The sequence below is a fragment of the Lactuca sativa genome, chromosome 3 (genome assembly GCF_002870075.4).
Source record: "Lactuca sativa cultivar Salinas chromosome 3, Lsat_Salinas_v11, whole genome shotgun sequence".
NCBI lineage: Eukaryota > Viridiplantae > Streptophyta > Magnoliopsida > Asterales > Asteraceae > Lactuca > Lactuca sativa.
The window spans coordinates 219,692,569-219,716,889 of NC_056625.2; the positions used below are offsets into that span (position 1 = coordinate 219,692,569).

Genomic DNA, 24,321 nt, shown 5'->3' on the forward strand with positions numbered 1-24,321 from the left:
CAGAAGACTAATTAAATATATAGTTCGATTATGTAAATCATCCATAACTTGTATAGTGGGCTAAATGCTTCATGGGTTATCAAGATGGGCTAAGACCCATAGGATGCTCCATGGATGCTCCATGGACGTTTAAACCCATGGGTCATGGAAATGAAGAGTCATATTACATTATGGTTTACATGGTGTAACCCCAAATATAACACACTATATAAAGAACATGATATCCACCAAAATCGACTACACTAAAAAAAGAATAGAGAGGGAAAGCCAAATTTAGAAGTGTTCTATATTCTCTTAAAGTCATTCCAAAACACTTGGTGTTGTGTGAAACATTTGAGGGATCACACTTGGGGTGCTAGGCTCTCAAGGTTTTCAAGGAATCAAATCAACTACAAGGTATGTAACTCTAGCCATCTTTTATGTTTAAAGTTCCCCATGTATGATAGATAGGTTTATGAACCTTGGAAAAGGTATTTTGCATGTATTTTAGACAAAAATAGATCCAAGGTTTCTAGGGTTTCATGTACACCTTAGGATTGTTAGAATGCTCAAAACCCTTTAGTGGTATCAGAGCCTAGGCTAGTTTGTTTGATACTTGATGCAAAATAGTGAAAAGAGTCGATTTTCTTGCTGTCTGCACAGGGGACTCGTCGAGTCCATGGGGGGAATCGATGAGTCCAAGCATAAAATCAACCAACTCGGCGAGCCAGTTCATGTACTCGACGAGTTGGTCAGTCAGAGTGCAGATTTTCAATTTTTGTTGCTAGAAATGGACTAGAAACATTACCCCTAAACTGTTTTGGTGTTTTAAAACTTGTTTTAGATGGTGTAATGGTTGTTCTAATCCATTTACAATGGCTAATATCAAAATTACATGATTATATGTGTTCATATGATCATGAAATTTTGATATGACTATTCATGTTCTTATGAGTTCTTGATATCATAGGAATTACTTGTTTAAATGATTAATTCATGATCTTTATGTGTTTTAATGGACTCCATAACTTTTCCTCAACTTATGGATAACCAAAAGTCACTTTGTATTAAAACCATTAAAAGAACACATAAGTTACAAAAATGAAGATTCAACATTTTAATAACTTATAAGTTATGAATTGAAAGATTTTTGTAATGTTACAAAACTTTCCCTCAAGTTTTGGAAAGTCATCTAGTAAACTTTAGTTCCAACCCTTCGAATTTTAAATGTTAAAATTCAACCCTTATACTTTAATATATTATAAGTTTACTAATATATATATATATATATATATATATATATATATATATATATATATATATATATATATATATATATAAGATCAAGTCGTTTTACCGTTAGTAGGCCTCATTCACGAAGCCGGTCTATAAGTGGGGGTATAAGGTTGTTGCCTATAAAATGACAGTTTAATGGGTGTCCACTCTCACCCACCTCTTCCTTGATCGGTGGAGGGTCGTTAGTCGAACGGGTAGGACAAGGACTTATAAAATTATCATTAAAAGTATAATGATTATTATAAAGTAACTAAATGTTTTATTAAATTACCAATCTTAGTTACTTTAGGAAAATGTGAATAAGGTGCTAATCCACGAAATTACACTTTACACTTTCTTTATGTCATTAGTGGAGCGTGTGTGATTAACCGGCACACTAACTTGGACTTAACAAGGTAGGTAAAGGGTGAATTAAGGGTTATTATAGGTCGGTGGAGCGCGTGTGGTTAACCGGCATATCGATTGAGTGATAAACATTAAGGGTGCCAAGTGATTTGCATGGTTACCTCACACCTCGTTTTTGTAATCCTCGATATCCCAGTCATAAAACTTGGAGGGCACACTCGAGATTGAAACATGTCTTTGAAAAGTCCATTGAATCTCAAAAGAATCTAGGAATTTCTAAAAACCAATTAAAACCTAATATTTATATTTCGTTTTTTATGGTGGAAATTGGTGAATCGTCATACACCTACCTTTCAAGTATGTTATAGCTTGGATTACGGAATCCCGCTTCTAAGTTATAATATATTGTGATTGGATCCTAGCGTTAATATTACATTTGGGTGTTTTATTATCTTTATATCTAAACTAAACTTTTCTTTTCTTCTTTTCAGATGTCTTCCAACAATGCTACTTCTGGACGAACCCTACCGGCTCCTTCTCTCTCATAAACCTTTGTGGGAGAGTCATCCTTGATGGATCCAACTTTACAGATTGGATCAGGAACATTAGAATGGTCACTCGGTATGAGAACAAATAATATGTTCTCGACAAGGAGCTTAGGGTACCCGAGAAATTGCTACTCCTGAGGAGCTTGCTAAATATGAGGCACATGAAAGAGATGCCACCAAAGTGGCATGCATTATGATGGCCACTATGACAGTCGAGATCCAAAAGTCCTATGAGGACTACCATCCTTTTGAGATGCACCAGGATCTGATGGACTGCTACCATCAGAGTGCTCGTCAAGAGCGATATGAAATCATCTCCTCCATGATAACAACCCGAATGGAGGATGCTGAACCCATCATGGGCCAAATGCAGAAAATGCAAAGGTATGTGGACCGTTTAATGAAGTTGGATGTAAACTTCCTCGAGGAGTTATCAATAGATATCATTATGCACTCCTTACCATTGTGTTATGATCAATTCCGCATGACATACCACATGAACAAGGAAGAAGTCACCCTCGGAAAACTTCAAGGACTCCTAAACACCGCAGAAATAGGTCTTAAAGGTAAGTCGGGTGTTACCAGTCGTACTCCTATTCCAAACTCCGCACTTGTCCTGGAAATCGGGATAGGTAGAGGGAAGAAGAGGAAGCGCCCTTTGAAGGGTACTAAGGGTAAGACCCTTGATGGCTCTTCTTCAAGTGGAACCAAGAAAGGTTTCGTCACTCATTCTTCTGACCCAAAAGAGGCTGAATGCTTCTATTGCCATGAAAAGTTGCATTGGAAGCGGAGCTGCCCAAAGTACCAACAAGATGTGAAGGATGGGAAAGTCAAACCCAACCATGCAGGTATTTACACTATTCTATCTAATAACTCACCCTATTCTAACTCATGGGTCCTTGATACCGGTTGTGGTATTCATATATGCTCTTATTTGCAGGGACTAAGAAGAAGTGAGAATGTGGAGCATGGAAAGATTAACTTGATCATGGGGAATAGGAAAGCTTCACCTGTCACCAAGATTAGAGTTTACACTTTGTTGCTAAGTAGTGGGTTTACTTTAGATTTTAATAAATGTTGTTATTCGCCTGATATGGCAAGAAGTATTATTTCCTTTCATGCTTTGTACAAACAAGGGTTTAACTTATCTTTTGATAATGAAGTTGGTGGAATAAATGCTTTCTTTAATAATGTGTTTTATTTTAAAGCATTACCTTGTCATGGTGTGTATGAAGTTGTGTATGTTGTAGATAACTTAGGAAATAATGTGTCGTGTATTGATTCTACTAACAATAATAACTTGGATAAAGCATCATTGTCTCATTGTCGTCTTGGACGTGTAAGCTAGAAACGCATAGGCCAACTCCAAAAGGATGGAGTCTTGGAGTCATTTGACCTAAATTCAGATTATAGTTGTGAATCATGCTTACTTGGAAAAATGACAAAGTCACCCTTCACAAGTTCTTGTGCTAGGAGTGAAGGGTTGTTGGATCTAGTACACATAGATGTGTGTGGACCCTTCAAAACTGCCACAAGGGATGCTAATCGTTGTTATGTGACTTTTACAGATGATTATAGTAGATATGGATATGTCTACTAATTAAGCATAAGTTAGAGACTTCCGAAAGGTTTAAAGAGTTTAAATAGGAAGTCGAGAATCAATTGGGCAGGAACATTAAAATGCTTTGATCTGATCGTGGTGATGAGTATCTTAATATAGAGTTCCTCGACTATCTTAAGGAATGTGGGATTATCTCACAATTGACACCTCCCAGGACACCACAGTTGAATGGTGTGCTTGAGAGGCATAATCGAACCTTGTTGGATATGGTTCGTTCCATGATGAGTCGAGCTTCGCTACCAATCTCATTTTGGGGGTATGCCTTAGAGACTGTCGCCCATATCCTTAAACTTGTCCCTACAAAGAAAGTTGCCAAAACTCCTCATGAGATGTGGACTGGTAAAGTTCCCAAACTAGACCACATCAAGGTTTGGGGTTGCGAGGATTTCGTGAGGTGCGAGACTCTTGATAAGCTCGAACCTCGAAGTGAGAGGTGTATTTTCATCGGCTACCCACATAAATCCTTTGGTTACCTCTTCTACAGACCTAGTGAGAATGTGGTCTTTCTAGCAAAGAGGGGTGTCTTTCAAGAGAGAGAGAGATAGAGAGTTCATAATCCAAGGAAGCAGTGGGAGGAAAATTGACCTTGAAGAAATTCAAGAGCCAAGTGGTGAAGGAACTTCAAACCCTAGCACTCAACCAAAGAAGGAAACTCCTGTTGAGCCAATTGACAAGTATGTACCTCTGAGGCGTTCCACAAGGGTTAGAAATGCACTTGAGCACTACTATGATTTCTATATTACTGCGGAAGGTGAGACACTTATCAGTGATGAGACATTGGTAAGTTTGGATGAACCTAACAGCTACACGGAAGCTATGGCAGGCCCCGAGTCTGCTAAATGGAAAGAGGCAATGGACAACGAGATACAATCCATGTATCACAACCAGGTTTCGTACTTGGTTGACAATGTACCAAGTTGTAACATAGTTGTGTGCAAATGGATCTTCACGAAGAAGACCGACATGGATAGTAATGTACACACATATCAGGCGCGACTAGTTGCAAAGGGCTTTTCTCAAACTCCGGGAGTTGATTATGATGAGACCTTTTCACCAGTAGCAAAGATTAAGTCTATTAGGGTCCTATTAGCCATTGCTGCATTTCATGATTATGAAATATGGAAAATGGATGTCAAAATCGCTTTCCTTAATGGAAAGTTGGTTGAGGATGTTTACATGTGTCAGCCAGAGGGTTCTGTCAGTACAGAATACCCTAATAGAGTGTGTAAGCTTAAGAAATCCATCTATGGATTGAAACAAGCACCTCGTAGATGGAATCTTTGCTTCGATGAGAAAGTCAAAGAATTCAGTTTTTTGAGGAGTGAAGATGAATCCTGTGTGTATGTCAAGGCTAGTGGGATTATAGTTAGCTTTTTGATACTATATGTGGATGACATATTACTCATAGGAAATGACATCCCAACCTTGCAGGAAGTGAAGTCCTGCTTGGGAAGTGTTTCGCTATGAAATACCTTGGAGAAGCTGCCTATATTCTAGGGATAAGGATTCTGAGATACCGGAGTAAAAAGTTCAACATGCAAGATTCCAAGAAAGGAGAGTTACCCATACGGAGTAACGCCAGATTGAGTAAGGCCCAGACCCCGGGTACCGAGGCTGAGATAGCAGAAATGAGTCGAGTAGCTTATGCTTTTGTTGTAGGCTCGATCATGTATGCGATGACTTGTACTCGTCCTGATGTGGCCTTTGTCTTGAGCATGGTCAACAGATATCAGGGGAACCCTAGCAAGGCTCACTGGACCGCGGTAAAGAATTTCCTCAAGTACATGCAAACGACTAAGGACTGGGTCCTTACCCTCGGTGGGAGTGATGACTTGAGAGTTGTAGGTTATAATTATGCTAGCTTCCAGACTGATAAGGACAATTTCCGCTCTCAGTCGGGTTGGGTGTTTACCTTAAACGGATGAGCAATCACTTGGAAAATTTCCAAGCAGGAGACAACGGCTTATTCAACTTGCGAATCAGAGTTCATAGCAGCAAGCTAGGCAGCGAAGGAGGCAATATGGCTAAAGAACTTCATTGGAGACCTTGGAGTTGTACCAACTATAAAGGAACCTACGGAAATTTTTTGTGATAGTGAAAATGCAGTTGCCTTAGTGAAAGAACCAAGGGATCATGGGAGATCCAGACACATCGACAGAAAATACCATTTCACCAGACATCGAATAGAAGGACTCATTGTGGCAAAGAGGGTATCATCGGATGAGAACCTGGCAGATCCCCTCACGAAGGGACTAGTCAGGGTTAAGCATCTCTATCATGCTAGGAGCATAGGGCTGAAGGATGATATTAGTTTTAGTAGTTAAGTAAATTTTGAAATTTGTAAAGTGTAATTGACATTTGATGATGAATAAAAAGTGTGTTTTATTTATGAGTAAAGTGTTGCTATCTTGTTTCGATCGTTTACTATTATTTCTTTTGCATGTTTTGACTTCCAGAATATTTATACTGTGTTTTACATATTATTCTAATTATCCATAGTCGGTAATATGTTGGAAGTAGATATGAATTAAGATGGTCATGAGTTGGTTGTAGAGGTCTAAGATGTTGGACATGGCCTCAACACTCATAAGTGCTCATAAGTTCTGATTATTGGATTCAACCCACGCTCGCTGGTATCACTTCTTGGAATTTATCTCGAGTGATCACGAGACTGTAATATCATATAAGTCTTCAAACCTAGAGATATGTCTTGTTGCCTATGAGTTGGTTATGCATTGATCGTAAGAGAAACGCATTGGTAACTCGTTGTCAGGGCCCCTTGATGATTTTGTTTTGACCTATGTACTGGGCCCGATTAAAACTAAATTGATGTGTTCAATTAATTTCTATGTCAAACAAATCGGAAATCGGGAAACAAACTGATGGACAATAAGTAATACAATGTTCCATGTATTTGTCCAGATCATATCTAGAACAAAGGATTATATGATCACTTATCTTAAATGGTGTAACATCATGTTCTCAGTTCTGAGAGACCTTGAAAAGAGCTATGATTGCTGATCGGTTCCTAAAGTCATACTTGCAGTTATATTTATTAGACTTATCCAAGTGGGAGAGTGTTGGATAAGGTAACTAAGTCCATAACTATATCTGGTATGTGCTTGAACCGACCCGACATGGTCCATTTGGGTTACATGGCATCATGCATTCGGATAGACGAAATGAGAAAAATAACACTTGTGGTTTATTAATATATTATAAGTTCTAATATATTAATAGTATTATTTAATTAGTATTGATAAAAAATTAATTTGGAATTAAATAAGTGATCAAGAGAAGACTAATTAAATATATGGATTGATTATGTAAATCATCCATAAGTTGTATAGTGGGCTAATGGCTTCATGGATTATCAAGATGGGCTAAGACCCATAGGATGATCCATGGAGGTTTAAATCCATGGGTTATGGAAATGAAGAGTCATGTTACATTAGGGTTTACATGGTGTAACCCTAAATGTAAGATGCTATGTAAAGAGCATGACATCCACCAAAATCGGCTACACTAAAAAAAAAGAATAGAGAGGGCAAGCCGAATTTAGAAGTGTCTACATTCTCTCAAAGTCATTCCAAAGCACTTGGTGTTGTGTGAAACATTTGAGGCATCACACTTGGGGTGCTAGGCTCTCAAGGTTTTCAAGGAATCAAATCAACTACAAGGTATGTAATTCTAGCCATCGTTTATGTTTAAAGTTCCCCATGTATGCTAGATAGGTTTATGAACCTTGGAAAAAGTATTTTGCATGTATTTTAGAAAAACATAAATCCAAGGTTTCTAGGGTTGCATATACACCTTAGCAGTCTTAGAATGCTTAAAACCCTTCAGTATTGAGCTCGACGTACATAGTATGCAGAGTCTTTAATCATTGGTTTTTGTAGAGCTTCTGCCAAGCAGTCTTTGGCAAATTGGTTTCCATGACCACACTTATGACAAAAAAATTTAGTTTGTCTGTGAAAGGTCTAGTTAGTAGTTTGGTCTAGGATTTCATTGTAATAAGTTCTTTTGAGTCTTTATCATGTTTTGGTAGGTTGTTAGGGTGTTTACCGCCCACTAGTGAGTTTACGGCCGTAAACCAGTTTACGAATGTAAACCCAGTCTCCAGCCCAAGTCCACTATATATAGGGGTTGTTTAGGTCATTATTGGTTGTTGATGTTAGACAATTCACGGCCAAGTGTAAACAAGTTGTACCCGACGTTTAAAGTAATAAATGTGTCCAACCTTGTTTCAACTATTCTTCTATTCATATTCTTGCTTCTGTGATTGTGTGATTGCTTGATCGTTGGTAAAGATCCGTTTTAGGACCTTACAGTTGGTATCAGAGCGAAACCAGTGTCAAAGCATCTTGCAATCGATTTTTTGGCTGTATTCCTCACTGTTTGAGATTGGAATTGGTATTTTACTGCTAAAGGGGATCGAACCTAATCCAAAAACGTGCTTTCGTGAACTTCTTGGAGCTTACTGCCAAAAGATTACGACATCAAACTTTGTTTACGACCGCAAACTTAAGAGCATTCTTGGACCGTAAACATTGTTCTTGGACTGTAAACCATGCATAATCAATAACTGTAAACTAAGCCTCAAAAACCGTAATAAAAAACCGTAAACACACAGACCGTAAACTCCCGACCGTAAACTGAGTTTACAGTCGTAAACCCTACTCTGACCATAAACTCAAGTGTTGACTGGAAACTCAATTTTGAAAAGTTCGGTTTTAAATTGCTTTAAAATTTTAATAATCAATGGATTCTCAAAGCCAAAGACATCATCATGAGCTGGATTATGACATGGGCACAACTACACGCATTCCAAAACTGTTGTCTGCAGATGGTTTTCCAGAATGGAAATACCGGATTGAAAAGTACATTAAAATGAAGGACTTCAAGATCTGGAGAAGCATCATGAAGAGTCCTGTCAGAATTACCACCACTGTTGCAGGATAGATAGTTGACAAAGCAGTAGAAAACTATATAGATGAAGACTTTGAGAAAGTGGAAGAACAGGAAAGGCCTTTGGCCTGTCTTACCATGGCTTTATCTCATGATATAACTCAAGGTTTCAGAGAGTATACTTCAGCAAAAGCTTTGTGGGAAGCCTTGATTGAGGTATATGAAGGTAATGAGGACATGAAGGACAGCCGCCAGGATATGCTGTGTCCAAGGTCTAACATGTTCAACTACATTCCTAGAGAAACCCTAGAGGCACAGCTACAGTGATTCACAACTCTCACCACTGAGATGAATATAGTTGGGATCTTCTTGACCAAGTCTGAAATAAATAAAAAGCTACAGAATGCTCTTCCAAAGTCATGGGACCTGAATGTAGTTGTTATTAAAAAGACCAAGGATCTAAAGCGCCTCACTCTTGCTGAAAAAATGGCGATCATCAAGGCTTGTGATATTGATGATAAACAGTGAGAGATTAATCATGTGAATTCGTATTCAACTGCAAATATTGGGATTTCCTCTAACAATGCTCTTTCAACTCTCACCCTTCCATCTCCAGGTCAACCTTTTGCTGCTCAACCTTTTTCCACTTCATCAACAACTTCAATTCCTGCTACATCATCCATGCCTTTTTCTCAGAACCAATCACCTATTGCTCCACAAGTTGCTCCTTCCTCAAATCCGACTTCTTCCTCAAATTGTAAGGAAAGTGATGAAAATCTTGCTCTCACCATAGGACTTGTTAATTGCTACAATGCTATTGTAGCTGGAGATCTTCCACCATAATTGTCATTTGCTAATCTAGATTAGATTCATCCAAAAGATGTGGAAGAAATGGATATTACATGGCAAATTGCCATGGCAGTGTTCAGGGCGAAGCAGTTTGCTAAGAAGACTGGGAAGAACAACTAGGGTATGAGTGCTGATAAAAAGGTAGGGCTCAACAAATGGAAGCTACGTTGTTTCAACCATCACGAGCTGGATCATTTTGCTTGCGAGTGCCTGATGCCGAATAGAAGATTAAACAACGACAGGACAATGGTTGCAGTGGGAACAATCGGGGAGGTGCTCAGGTCAATGGCGAGAAGGCAATGGTTGCTCGGTTATTTGACTAGGAGGACCAGATTCAGGCTTTAAACATTTCAAGACCGGAGAATGCTCACCTGGCCAAAGTTAAAAATGAAGCTCCCATGAAGGATGTTGCAGCTGATCCAGAAGAAAAGAGGATGGAGCTGCAGTTTGCACTGATGGTATCTTCTACTTCTGAGCCAAAGAAAAATGAGGTAAGTTTACCTTCTTGTTCTCAGGCATGCATTGATTATGTTAAAATTCTTCATGAAGAAATAGAAACATTATGTAGAGAAGTAGAGGACCTTAGATATGAGGGTTATCAACTTAGAAAAGGACAAAAACCCCTAAAGGCCCAGTTAGAAACAAAAATAAAGGACTTTAGGAGACTTTAGGAAGACTACAGTAATAAATGTGAAAATTATGACTACATGAAGAGACAGAATGCTGAGTTAATTGCTGAGCTTGACACATTAAAAGACAAATTTGAAACTGTTGATTTCTATTTTAGAAAATTTAATGTGTCAGGTGAAGTAGTTGCCAACATGATAGACCATTGCATGCAATTTAAACATAATCAGTCAAAGGGTCTAGGGTATGATAAAGTGCCTCCTCCTTTTAATCATACATATCAGTTTCAACCTTTGTCTAAGGAGGAGATTGCTAATGAACCATTCATGGTTTATGGCAAGCCATCTGGTTTTGTTTCGAGAGGATTTATTAATGTGTAAAGTACTAACATTTCTACTTCCCTTACAAATCAATCCTTAGATAAGTCAAAGCACGAAGTTGAAGGATCTGTTTCTGATAACAAAACTGATTCTGAACCTGAAGTTTTAGTTTCCAATTAAGTTTTTTTTTCGTTTCTGATGGGAAAAATGACAATGTTTTTTGTGATGTTTCTACACCTGTCGATACTGGTTTAAGTTGTTTTGAATTGTTTGATGACTTACTTGATAATCCTACTGTCTGTGATGCTTTATATGCAAGCATACCAACTCCATAGTTTACATCATCTGATGCACCCTCACTTATCTCACAACCTGCTTCTTGTTCATGTTCTTGTGGGAAAAGTATGGGTATCAGTAACGAAAACAAATCTGAGAAACACTATAAAAATTTAAATAATAACAAACAGATTGGTTTTAATTGTGATATTAGTGGTCATATAGCTACGAATTGTCCAAATAGGATCTTTGTACATTATCTGTCACCAAGAGGAGAGAACGAATCTAGAGGAAGGTCTTTAATTAGAAAGTCCTCAAGAATTCGTTCTCAGAAAGATCGAAGCAGAAAAAGGGCAGTTTTTCAAAAGAATAAAAGGGTTTTTCATAACAAAGTCACCAATTATTTGCCAAAACCGAACAAGGTTCCGCCAAGAACGGTTTGGTCAAGGAGTAGTTCAGGGTCTTCAGCCTCCTTTGGTAAAAAACCCAGGTGTTCGATGAAAACCGATAGGAAACCTATTTCTAAATCACCAGTGACTGTTAAGAAACCCAACTATTAATGGATGCCCAAAATAACTTCCTATCAATCATCAGCATCCTCCAAAAATGTTGTAAATAACGATAAATCCGAGAAAGTGAATGGACAACCCAGGAGAGTAATGAACTGGGTTCCCAAATCTAATTAAACCCGCTCATTTTGCAGGGACAGTTGCGGAGGAATGTCATCAGACCTTGGTACGTCGACAGCGGCTGCTCCCGGCATATGACATGAGACATTTCCCAACTGAGCAACATTCAATCTTTTAATGGGGGATATGTTTCCTTTGCGGGCGGAGAAGGTGGCAAGATCACTCAGAGGTGAACCATTACAAATGGAGTGTTAAGTTTCGAGAATCTTAACTTTGCTCCCAAGTTAAAGCATAGTTTGTTGAGTGTGTCTCAAATATGCGACAAAGGTTATTCTACCCATTTTACCGACAAGGAGTGTATGATTCTCAAGCCAGGCATTGTCATCCTCGAAGAATGGATTCTTGTCAAATCTAAGAGGGATGGAAATGCTTATATTATTGATATGAATAGAAATATTCCCGAACAAGTTACTTACCTCTTTTCAAAGGTCTCAGAACAGAACGCAATGTTGTGGCACCGACGACTCGATCATGCTAACGCTAAAAATCTGAATTGCCATGCAAAGAATGAGATGGTTCGTGGTTTACTTGTTAGAGATTTTAAAACTTTTGAAAAGTGTGTGTCATGTGCACAAGGAATACATCATAGAAAACTACACCTGCCAAAACATGTTAACTCAATCAGTCAGGTGCTCCAATTGATGCATATGGATTTATTTGGTCCAGTCAACATCCTCAGCATCAACAGAAATTCGTATTGTCTGGTTGTGATTGATGACTTCTCTCGTTTTACGTGGGTTTTCTTCTTATCCAATAAGGCTGGAGTGCCGGATCTGATAAAGAAATTCATTGTGTTGATTGAAAACAAAATCAACCACCGGGTGAAGGCGCTTCGCACTGACAATGGAACAGAATTCCAGAACTCTGTTCTTGATCATTTATGCACAGAAAAAGGGATCATGCATCAATACAGCTCTGCTTACACACCTCAACAGAATAGTGGTGCTAAAAGGAGAAATAGAACTTTAAAAGACGTTGCAAGGACGATGGTGTGTGACTCCAAGCTACCTGTCTTGTTTTGGGCTGAGGCGATTAATAATGCTTGCTACGTTCAGAATCGTGTGTTGATCAACAAAGCTCAGATGAAGACGCCGTATGAGATTCTATATTGTCATAAGCCTTCCGTTGGTCATTTCCGCATATTTGGCTGCCCTTGCACCGTTCTTCACTTGGAGTCCAACACAAGGTTTAATGCCAAAGCCGATGATTGTTATTTCGTAGGGTATGATGCACGCACCGCATATAGGGTCTACAACAAGAAGACGAAGCAAATTGTGGAATCCTATGATGTGCGTTGGCTGGAGGAAAATGAAAAGGATGCTCGAGTGGGTCCGGATTGGTTATTTGATTACACATATCTTTTCAAGTCCATAAATGTGTCTTCGGATAGTTCATTTGGGTATTCCTCTAGTTCAAAGACTGTGTGTGAAGAAGAAGACGAAGAAGTTGTGTACAGATCTCCAACGGTATCCTCTTCACTATCTGAGGGGTAGTCATCTACTGCACCTGAGGGGGAGCCATCTGTGCCACTTGATAGTCTAAAATCTTCAGCTCAAACTGATACCCCTGATGCTGATGCTACACCTCTTACCCCTATTGAAAGAGAGTTCATGTCTAGAGATACTTCCTCTGTCACTTCAACTTTTATGGAACTACTCTTTCCTGAAGAAATTGCTAATGAGTTTGTAGTAGATTCATCGAATGTTGAACAATCAGCAAATGATGGAGTTTTCAACATTCACAATCTCCCTGTTTCACCCAATGATATCAGCTAGGAGATACCCTCAAGAATTCAACGCGATCATCCGATTGAAAATGTCATTGGTCAGCTGGGCGACGGAGTTAAAACTACAAGTCAGAATGGAGATGTTAATGCATGTCTCTATTCTTGCTTTATCTCTCAAATAGAGCCTACGAACATTGAAATGGCCCTGAATGAGCCCAGATGGGTAGATGCTATGCATGAAGAGCTGAATCAGTTTGAAAGCTCGGGGTTTGGACATTGGTTGAGTTACCAAAGGGCAAAAATTCTCTTGACACACGCTGGGTCAATCGAAACAAGCATGATGATTCAGGGGTTATAGTACATAATAAAGCTAGATTGGTGGTTCGCTGGTTTAGACAAATCGAGGGTCTTGACTACACTGAGGTTTATGCTCTAGTAGCTCGCTTAGAGGCTATTTGTATCTTCCTTGCTTAGGCTTCCTACATGAACTTCACGCTTTACCAAATGGATGTCAAGACAGCCTTCTTATGTGACAAGATGAAGGAAGAAATCTATGTTCATCAGCCCCCTGGGTTCATTAACTCGAAGTTTCCTAATAATGTCTACAAGTTGGACAAGGCGCTGTATGGGTTGCATCAAGCTCCTCGGGCGTGGTATGTGACTCTCACAAAGAATTTGCTCGAGCATGCATACTCTCGTGGCACTATCGGTCAAACTTTGTTCATCAAGCATGTTGGTAATCATCCGATTCTAGTTCAAATCTACGTTGACGACATTATCTTCGAGTCTACCAGTCCACAACTATGCAAAGAGTTTGAAGGCGTTATGAAAAATCGGTTTGAGATGAGTTTGTTGGGGGAAATGACCATGTTTCTGTGGCTTCAGGTCAAACAAAATTCAACCCGAATTCTGCTCCATCAAGCTAAGTATGTGGAGGATATTCTTGAGAAGTTCGGGTTTCAAGACGCAAGACATGCATCGACACCGATGGCCGAAAGACCCCTGCTGACTCCAGATACTGATGGTGAATTCGTAGATCAGACACACTACAGATCGATGATTGGATCGTTGATGTATCTTACTACAAGCCGTCCATACATAATGTTTGCAGTTTGTCAATGCGCACATTATCAGGCTAATCCTAAATTTTCACATCTTATTGTTGTCAAAATAATTTTCCGGTATATTAAAGGCAACCCAAAATTGCGTCTTTGGTATCCGAAAAATTCCGAATTTGATTTATATGCTTTTGCTGACAGTAATTACGGAGACTACGAGCTTGATAGGAAATCTACATCAGGAGGGTGTCAATTCCTCGGAGATAGGTTGGTGTCATGGCAGTGCATTAAACAACATACAGTCTCAACCTCAACAGCAGAAGTGAAATATGTTGTTGCATCTTCTTGTTGCTCTTAAGTTTTTTGGATCCAACATCAGCTGTTGGACTACGGTTTGAATTATCTAGAAACCCCCATTTACTATGATAATGAGGTTGCGATTCAAATTGCTAAAAATCATGTCCAACATTCCAAAACCAAGCACATTGATATCAAAATTCACTTTATCAGAGATTGTTATGAACGTTCACTCATCCGACTAGAACAGGTTCCTACTACTTATAATGTGGCAGATCTATTCACCAAGACTTTTAACAAAGCTCGATTCGATGTGCTTGTGAGATTTTTGAAAATGATTCGTTTTGAGGATTAACCTTTATTTTTTAATTTTATTTTTAATTTCTATTAATTTTATTTTAATTTTAATTTTTTTTACTTTTAGCTTACATTAGTTTAAATTTGCGTGTTTTAGTGATTTCATTCTCACCCTTGTACAAATTTAGGGGGACAAATAAACAAAAAGAAACCAAACAAAAAAATTGAAAATTTTCAAAAATCCAAAAACATTTAAAAAAATCAGAAAATCAAAAATATGTTGCTGATAGCTTTGCTTGTAGGTGATGTGTTGGGAAGTGATATTATCAAGTGATAACAGGCAATCTGAATCTGCGTAACGTACCAAAATTTAATTGTCTATGCTCTATCTTCGATGCACTGGTAGGCACGAAAGATTCTAAATGGACTTGACTATGAAGAATTGAACTTGAGGAATGCAAGGACTTGACGAATCTTGAACTAGTTAGATTCGTTTAGCCTGACAATACGACGCTCAGATAGGTTGAGCAGGGAGATATACATGAGAATCTACCGGTCACATTAAAAGAAACCATATCTAGAACTGTGGATTAACTTTTCCTCGATGTGCGGATTCTGTCCTTAATTCCGGTATTGATAGGGTGATTGGGGAATTCCGATAAATTAAGTTTGTAGAAGGTTATTTTTCTTTCTTTCTGTCTGTTAGTCATATGTTGCATCCTCTACATGATCGAGAGATCCGACCTGGACTGTAACATATGTGTTAGGATGCAAAGTCATGCTTGGATGTAATGTGTTAGGCTTTCCTCTTTGTATGTGTAAATGGGTTGAGTCTTTTCCTATAAATAGGAAGTGAGTGACTCTCATTATGTAAGAATGTAAGAGTCCATTTGGAGTGTTAGACTAGAGAGAAAAATTGTATACAAACCCATTTGTATAATCTTTCTAGATCTAATAAGAGCTTACAAAGATTTATTTACTCCTTGTGTTCTTGAACTTGTATGATGAATTACTAGATCTTTCCTAATTCCGCACATGCCATCAGAATCAACACCACTACAATTGGTATCAGAGCGGGTGTTCTTGATTTTCATCAAGAATTGATCCTTGATGGCTATCTTGATTTGGTGATTCTTCATGTTCTTATGGATCTTCGTGATTAGAGTGTTTTTGTGTTCTTGAAGTCGAATTTTTCCTTGATTTGATCCATAATTCGACTTTCTCTCTCTAGAATACTTGTTTGTACCACTTTCTCTCACTAGAATTTGGTTCATATTCACTTTCTCTCTCTAGAGATCTCCTTGATTTACACTTTCTCTCTCTAGAAAACTCAAGTTCATAACATTTGATTCAAAAGAAAAGAAGCAATTATGGAGCAATGGTTGGTTCGGAATGAAAGTTTTCTATACGTATACACTTCTTTTGAATGCATTCTCTATCAATTGACTGTTGGATTGCGAAGTGAAGATGCACTTATGTCAAATGGAGAAAGGGATGGAAAGGGAGATTTCATTGGTTATCCAATTTATCAAAACAAAGATTTGTTTGATCGATTGATTACAACATATCAAGAAAGACGAGGAAATAAGAGGAATGGTGAAGTCATAAAAGGAATTCTTCTAGCTAATTGTAAACCGGGAAGAAATAGACTTAAATATTATGCAAATTGTCGTGAAGCTCAAGAACATGTTCTTGATGATGTTCATCGTGTTCATGATGTTCAAGGAAAAGAAGTTCAAAACAACGGAGTTCAATGTGATGTTCTTGATGTTCAAGAAAAAGGAGTTCAAGTTGATTTTCAAGATGAAAAAGTTTTTTGCTCAATTGGAGTTCAAACCGATGATATTTTGTGTTCTTGTGATTCGTTTGAAGGAATGATTCCTTATCGGAAGCCGGTGATTCAAGAAATTCACAAGTATCAAACTCCAAAAGATTTGATTCAAACTCAAAATGTTCATGTTGTTGAAAGCGGGTTTGTTCATCAAGTCAAGTCTTCAAGATGCAAAAAGATGAGAAAGAAAAAGAAGAAGATGATGAATCGGAAGAATAAGCGGGTTTACTCACAAAAATCGTCATATGTTGTGAAGCCGAAATCCGTGAAACAAATTTGGGTTCCAAAGCAACAATCTTCAAGTGTTGAATTGAATTTGAAGTCAAAACCCAAAAGTGTTGGTGGTTCTTTTGAAGATGTTCTTGGATCGTTGAAGAACACGAAGAACACGAAGAACGAGTTGTACATCTCGCACGGTGGGTGGTACAATGTTCGATGTGGAGATTTTCTCAATCCGACAAAAGAACCAAGATCTTCTAAATTTGATTCGTTCGTTAAAAATGGATCTCGATTTGTCAAAAAGGTATCTCATATTCTCAAATGGATTCCAAAACATCAAGGATTTCGATTCGTGCTTTTCGTTTTTCATTTTTGATCAATTTGTCTCATTGGATCAAATCCGTTTCAATCCCGTTGATTGATCCAATTATTTTTTTGATCAAACTCCAAAAATCAAAATTTGTTCATACTATATTCTTGAAAGTCCAATTTAAATCGAAGCCCAAATGAACATAGTTTGTTACTGTTCATGAAAGAAATTGGTCCAATATCCAAATTCGTATATTGTTCATTATGAGCCCAAATTGTTCCAAATATCAAATGATTTTATTCGGTTACCGTTCATCTTATTTCAAGCCAATTGTTGAATTCGTCACTGTTCATAAATCAAGAATTGAGCCCAACAATCTGATTAAATTGGTTCAAGTTGTATTGTTCGTTGATCACCGGTTCTTGTGATACGCTTAAACTAGTTGTACGTTTCAAGTTTTCTTGCATCTCGTTTTGATCTACGAATCCTTAAGTTCCAATTTTGTATTAAAGTTTCAATTTCATTTTCTTATTAATCGATTGGAAGTATCTGGGAATCTTTGCTTATGAATCGATTCTATATAATTTCTTTAATCATAAAATCGATTATGATTAAGTTTGAATCAAGTGTTCATTATTAATGATTTAGAATCAAAATTCGATTTGAGTTCAAATCGAAAGGATTGATGTTTGTTGTTCAAATCAAAAGACTTTTGAGAAATTCATATTCATCGGTTGAAAGTCAAATTTCAGTTCTTGATGAATCTAGAAGCAATTTCGATTTTGACTAAAATTGTATTTGGTTTACAACAAGTATGTCGATCTCGATGATTGGACTGGGAAAGTTGAAATGTTGAAGAACTGGGATTAAATCGATTTGTCTAGGTTCGATGCTTACTGGTTTTAATCAAACAATTTTCGATGATGCTTCTATGGGAATCGAAAGTCATATAGTCAAAATCGAAGATTTAGAATTCATTTCTAATTTGTGGGCTGAACTTTGCTGTTGATGACAACGATTTTGGAATTGGGGAGTAATGTTCGCATGTTTGGAGTCGATGATCTGTAAAAGAAGACTTGGTTGGGTTTGATAGCGAACTGGAAACTGGATTTGGTGTTCATCGATTACAGTTTATCATGTGTTCGCATCTGCTAAATTGATTTTTGATTTCGCATGATTGAAGTCGATTTGATAATCAGAAAACGATGCGAACAGTTGAAGCAATTCGCATTTGATAAATTGATGATGACTTGAATCGAAATTGATTCTTGATGGTTTGTTATTGATAGTCGAAATTCGATTGTAGGTACTGGAAGTCGATTGGGTTAATGTTCGCATATGGGTTCAAATATGAATTTTTGATTTCGCAAGCTTGGAGTTCAAGAACTAAATTGTGTTCGCATCTGGAATGGAAAACCGGGTTCGCATTTGGTGAGATAAAGATGCGAAAATTGTGCGAATAAAAAAAATGCGAAGGAATAAATGGAACATGCGAAGTTTGTACTGCATATGGTGATTTGGGGAAGAACACAAAGAATTTCAGTTTGCACCCTTTATATTTTCAAGAAATGACAAAAGTAGCCCAACTTCGCAAGTTTGAAGACTATGTAGAAATTTTCAAAACAAGTACCTGCAGTTTCGCATTTTTGGAAATAAATACCCAACTTCGCAAATGGCAATAAAAGCTGAGAAATTGAAACATTTTCAGTTCTGGTCCCTGTAGTTTGTGCGAATTTTCGCTTTATGCCCGGTTTCGCAGATGGGCTAGAGTTTCGCATATTTGACTGTTTTTGGCGCAAAAGGTCCCTGCAAGTTTCAGAAAGTGACAATATCTGCCCAGATTTTGAAAAATCTTGCAACTTTCACTTAAAAAGTCAAAAATTTTCATAAATTGGAAAATTTTGTGGCTTTTTCGTGATTTTTTTTCCGTGCAAGATTTTTGGTGATTCATTTTTGGTACACATCAAGGGGGAGTATCGTGAAGACTATTCCTCGGGCGCTTCTCATCCTTAGTGGGTTTTATAATAATTTTTTGATTATAAAAAGGGTGAGAATGATGGGTATTCGAAGCTTCTCGGGTTTGTCGAATATTCATTTGCGGATTTGAAGACCGGTGTTACTTCGAGGGGGAGTTTGGTCTTGATCGCGCTAGCTCGTTGGAGATTAAAGTCGGACATCCAATCCTAACTTTGAGGGGGAGAATGTTAAGGTGCAAAGTCATGCTTGGATGTAATGTGTTTAGGCTTTCCTCTTTGTATGTGTAAATGGGTTGAGTCTTTTCCTATAAATAGGAAGTGAGTGACTCCTTGGAGTGTTAGACTAGAGAGAGAAATTGTATACAAACCCATTTGTATAATCTTTCTAGATCCAATAAGAGCTTACAAAGATTTATTTACTCCTTGTGTTCTTGAATTTGTATGATGAATTAGTAGATTTTTCCTAATTCTGCACATTCCATCAGAATCAACACCACTATAATATGCAACTCCATCTCTCTGCATCTTCTCTCTATGCAATTCTTTCTATCTGTTAGCCATATACTGTCTCCTATGCGTAACTTACAATCCGACCTGGTACACTATATATGCACCATTCTTTTTCTGAATCCCTCTAAAACTTCAGTTAGTCATATGTTTAACCCTCTGCGTGATTGGAAGAGATCCGACCTGGGTGTATGGCATATGCATTCTAAATCTATCTTCTCGCTCAATAATTGTCTGGTCACCCGATGTAAGGAGTATTCTGGAAGTCCTTGATTATTGGAGCATATCAGGAAGCGGAAACATGTTCTAGTACAATTAAAATTGAACACTTACAGATTGTCTGTAGATCTCGCTGCTCAATTTAGGTGGACAATAATATCCCTGGTCGTCGTCAGCTAAATGGTCCTTAGAAATTTTATCTAAGTATATAGAATCAAAAATGTCTTGTCTTTATTAGTTTGCCCAAAATTTTATCCCAATTTTTCGTGTTTAAGTGGATCACAATATCGACGATCGACCAGACATAGACATGAAGGTAGAGGTATCGACAAGTCGACTAAGGCCGTCTAACAACTTTGATCCATGTGTCACAAAATGATATTCAGTGTTTGTTGAGATAAGCTTAGCCTTCTTGTATTTTATTTTATTTTATAATTGTCAAAATTTTAAATTTTAGAAATTATTTTATTTTATTTTTTTTAATTTTTATTTTTACTTTTAATTTTATTTTTATTTGTGTTTATGTTATTTTAATTTTAATTTTTAACATCTTCAAAAGATTATATTTTTATAAAAATTTGGAATTTGGACTGTGCCTTGTACTGTGTGGAAGACAGGGAAAGTTGTCAAGCGTATTTAAGGGAGTTTATAGCCAGAAACTCCTCTACTTCTCATTATTTCCTCTTTACGGCCGCAAACTCTCTCCATCCTCTCTCCTATCGGAAAAAAAAATCTCTCATTTTGTGAAATCGATAAGGCTATCTCAAAGGTACATCAAAATCGACCATGGGAATGTGTTCTATTCATCAAATCGATGGATTTCTGTGCTAAAATCGAACAAAATAGGAACTGTCGGCATTTACGGTCCAACGTTACGGCCAGGTGTTTACGGCCGTAAACTCTGTTTGCGGCCATTAGTTTACGGTAATGAGTTTATGGCCGTAAACCCAAAGTTGACCGTAAACTCCTTTTGTTCAAAATTATTTTTGGGGCCAAATTAAATATATTAAATAAGAGAACCATGAACCCTTAAATGCTTTAATATATTTGTTTTCTCACTTGGTTCGTTTTAGTGCAGATCAAATGGCTAACTTGAGATTCGCAGACATGCACAACCTGGCCATCGTACTAGCAGATCCCCCAGTTGCACGTGGTGAATTCAGGTCGATGATCCACGGGCTGAGAGATTGCTACCTAGCTTTTGCTCTCACTATGAATATTGTGGTCTATCAGAACATCATCAGGGAATTCTAGAAGACTGCTAAGATGAAGAGAGATAACAATGGATCAGTCACTGTTGATGCAACTGTTAAAGGATGCAAGATTGTGATCACCGAGCAATTCATCAGGGAGACGTTGCTGATTAATGATTAACCTGGTTTTCCTACTAAGATCAAGATTGAAGATGCCCAAAAGATTCTCAAGAATATGGGATATGAAGGCGACTCTCCTCCTACTGTGAAGAAGCTTCTGCCACCATATTGGAGATTCTTAGCTCATGTATTTGTGAGTTGCATCTCTTGGAGAAGGTCTGGGGTTGGCGAGATTTCATTAATAAATATAGGAGCCATCACTTCACTTGATGCGGGAATAAAATTCAACTTCTCAAGATTTATTCTGGACGAGTTCATGGTGAACATTAACGCTATAACCCGGGATACCTTCTTGATGTATCCCAGGTTCATTCAATTGTTTATCAACCGTCAATTTCACAATATGGTCAAGGAAGGAGAAACCCTTGACATGAATTCATTAGGTCCTCACACCGTTGGGCTTATCAAGCAAAATCGCAAGGGAAAGGTCGTTTTCCAAGGACTGTATCCACTTGTGAAGTTTGGAAGATTTGCTGAGCTTAATGAGGCATCCGAATCTCATGGATCCTTTGATAAAGTATCCTCTGAGCCTACTTCCTTAGGAAGAGTAATTTCAGAAGAGGATGTGATCACTATGTCAGACCAAGAAGAAAGAGAAGAGACAGTTGCTCCAAATGCCTTTGTGGCAGAGGAACATGATATGACTTAAGCTCAAGTCCAAAGTGACTATAAAGAAGGGTCTTCAAGTAATGTGACTGAGACTAATCTATATGAAGACCTTGATCTTACGGGCTTTGATAAGGATGAAATTCCAACAAACTTTGGAAGTAATGAATAGTTTTTGTGAAATGTCAATCTTAACACGCTACTTGACAACATCAATAATGTTACTCATCCAGCAACGGAGATACGAGACTCCGATGATGTTCTTGAGTCAACACCCCTTACTACCGAACTAGTGGTCAATATGACAACTCCTATGGTGATAGTGCCAGGGAGTCCTCCCCTTGATATTGTTTCACCTACCACTGAACCACTTCAGAGTGATGATGCAACTATCAAGACCTTACAACCTCCTTCAAAGAGAAAAAGATGTGATCCTAGACGTGGACTTCTGGATTCTGATTTATCTCAAGGCCTGCCAGTTATAGAAACAACCACTCCTGCTATTGTTTCATTGGAACCTTTCAGTGAAGGTCCTAGCACCACTTACGAAGCTGGTGGTTCCTCAAATCCCCCTGAGTTCTCTCCTACCAAACCTGATCATGAGTTTGCTTCGGAGAGGCTTGCCATGCATTTGGCTCACGAACAAAGTTCAATGCCTTCCTCCTATGCCAAGGGAATTTCTATTGGAGAAGGTATCTCAGGAGAAGATAATTCTACTCTTGTTGGTCTTCAAAAAGAGATAAGTGTACTCAATCAAAAGAATATTGAGCGTGACACTAAGGTGGCTGATCTTTTAACTGAGAACTCCATGCTCAAGGTTCAAGTTGCGGATCTTGAAGAAGATAAGGTGTTGAAGACTAAGAAAATTACTGATCTCCAAACTCACTTGTGTGTTCTCACTACAACTTACTATGACTTGAAGAAGAAGTTGGAAGAGGAACTTGGAGATAAATTCAAATCGTCTGTTGATGAGCCTATAATTTACATTCCTAATCAAGAGGCTCCCATTGTTCCAACATCTGCTCAAACTCCTCGAGTTGTGAATCAATTTGCGGAGGAACCAGTTGAAGTTCCACATATAGTAGCTCTGAAACGTGCCAAATTGGCTAAGGCAGCTGAGAAGGGTCAACTTTTGTTTAAGAGGAGTTCGGATCAAAACGCCCCTATGGATCAACTGAACGTCGCTGTTACAGATCTTGGAGAACATCGCTTCAGGGATGTATATGGTGATAGGTCAGGAATCATCTCATGGGGATTTCATGACACGTTAAACATGTGGATCGTGAGACGAAAGAGTGGCAATACAGAACTGTATAAAGATGCTCATGACTTTCACTCCTGGACCAGGGTCGATCTTTTAGAGTTAACAAAGGCTCCCTTTACGAATCCCTCTCATAATCCCAAGGCTACACAGTTCAAGCATTTCTTAGAATATCAAGTGCTTAAGGTTTTTCCTTCAATGAAGACTGCAAAGTCAATCATTAAAGTTTACCCAAGTGTAATTCATCCTAAAACCAATCAACCTCTTAGATATGTGATGTGGCCTGCTACTGATCAAGTGAAGCAGATTCCTATTCTTCATAATCATCCAGATGGATCTCTACGGACTATGGTCTACTGGGTGTTTGATGAAACTACTGCTTCTGTTGTCATCAAGCTTGAGCATGGATGTATTCGCTTATAGACAAAAGAGATATGCTTAAGTTCGGGAAATGGAATATACATCAGCTGAGCCAACATCAAATTAAAGTTGCCGAAGACATTTTTGAGCCAACTCCCAAAGAGTTTACATCTATGGTTGTTGATATAATTAACAAACGTATGTGGAATGGAGCAATGGGGAAGTCAGACGTAATGGTGGTCGATAAAGACTGATTTCAACCTAGCACAAAACCAAAGGGGGAAATTGAAGGGTCTAGTTAATGGTTTGGTCTAGGCTTTCATAGTAATAAGTTCTTTTGATTCTTTATCATGTTTTGGTAGGTTGTTAGGGTGTTTACGGCCAACTAGTGAGTTTATGGCCGTAAACCTGTTTATGACCGTAAACCTAGTCTCCGGCCCAAGTCCACTATATATAGGGGTTGTTTAGGTCATTATTGGTTGTTGATGTTAGACAGTTCACGGCCAAGTGTAAACGAGTTGTACCTGATGTTTCATGTAATAAACGTGTGCAAGCTTCTTTCAACTATTCTTCTATTCATATTCTTGCTTCTGTGATTGTGTGATTGCTTGATCATTGGTAAAGATCCGTTTTAGGACCTTACAGTCTGACTTTGGGGTACTCGGCGAGTCACAAAGGTGTACTCGGCGAGTCGCTTGAAGATGGGCAGGAACTCGACGAGTTGAAAGAACAACTCGGCGAGTTGGTTGAAGATAGCCTTGGACTCGGCGAGTCTATTCTTGGACTCCGCGAGTCTGGTCGTGAGGACCTAACCTTCTTCTGG

The 24,321-nt window shown here is 38.2% G+C and overlaps 1 protein-coding gene across 1 annotated transcript; it reads left to right on the forward strand.

Annotated features, from left to right (window-relative positions):
• The first annotated feature begins 9,944 nt into the window (after positions 1-9,944).
• Positions 9,945-13,366, forward strand: LOC128132899 (uncharacterized). Its single transcript, XM_052769904.1, has 4 exons — positions 9,945-10,037; positions 10,260-10,502; positions 12,217-12,924; positions 13,175-13,366. Exons 1-4 carry the CDS (start codon positions 9,945-9,947, stop codon positions 13,364-13,366), a joined length of 1,236 nt encoding a protein of 411 aa, XP_052625864.1.
• Positions 13,367-24,321: the final 10,955 nt, after the last annotated feature.

What these genes read in the sequence shown, in the direction of transcription:
- LOC128132899 (XM_052769904.1), top strand. Translation starts at nt 9,945, where the DNA reads ATGAAGGATGTTGCAGCTGATCCAGAAGAAAAGAGGATGGAGCTGCAG. An exon ending in CTGAGCCAAAGAAAAATGAG is followed by an intron (nt 10,038 to 10,259) that starts GTAAGTTTACCT and finishes GACTACATGAAG; the next exon opens with AGACAGAATGCTGAGTTAAT. An exon ending in TTGCTAATGAACCATTCATG is followed by an intron (nt 10,503 to 12,216) that starts GTTTATGGCAAG and finishes TTATCCAATAAG; the next exon opens with GCTGGAGTGCCGGATCTGAT.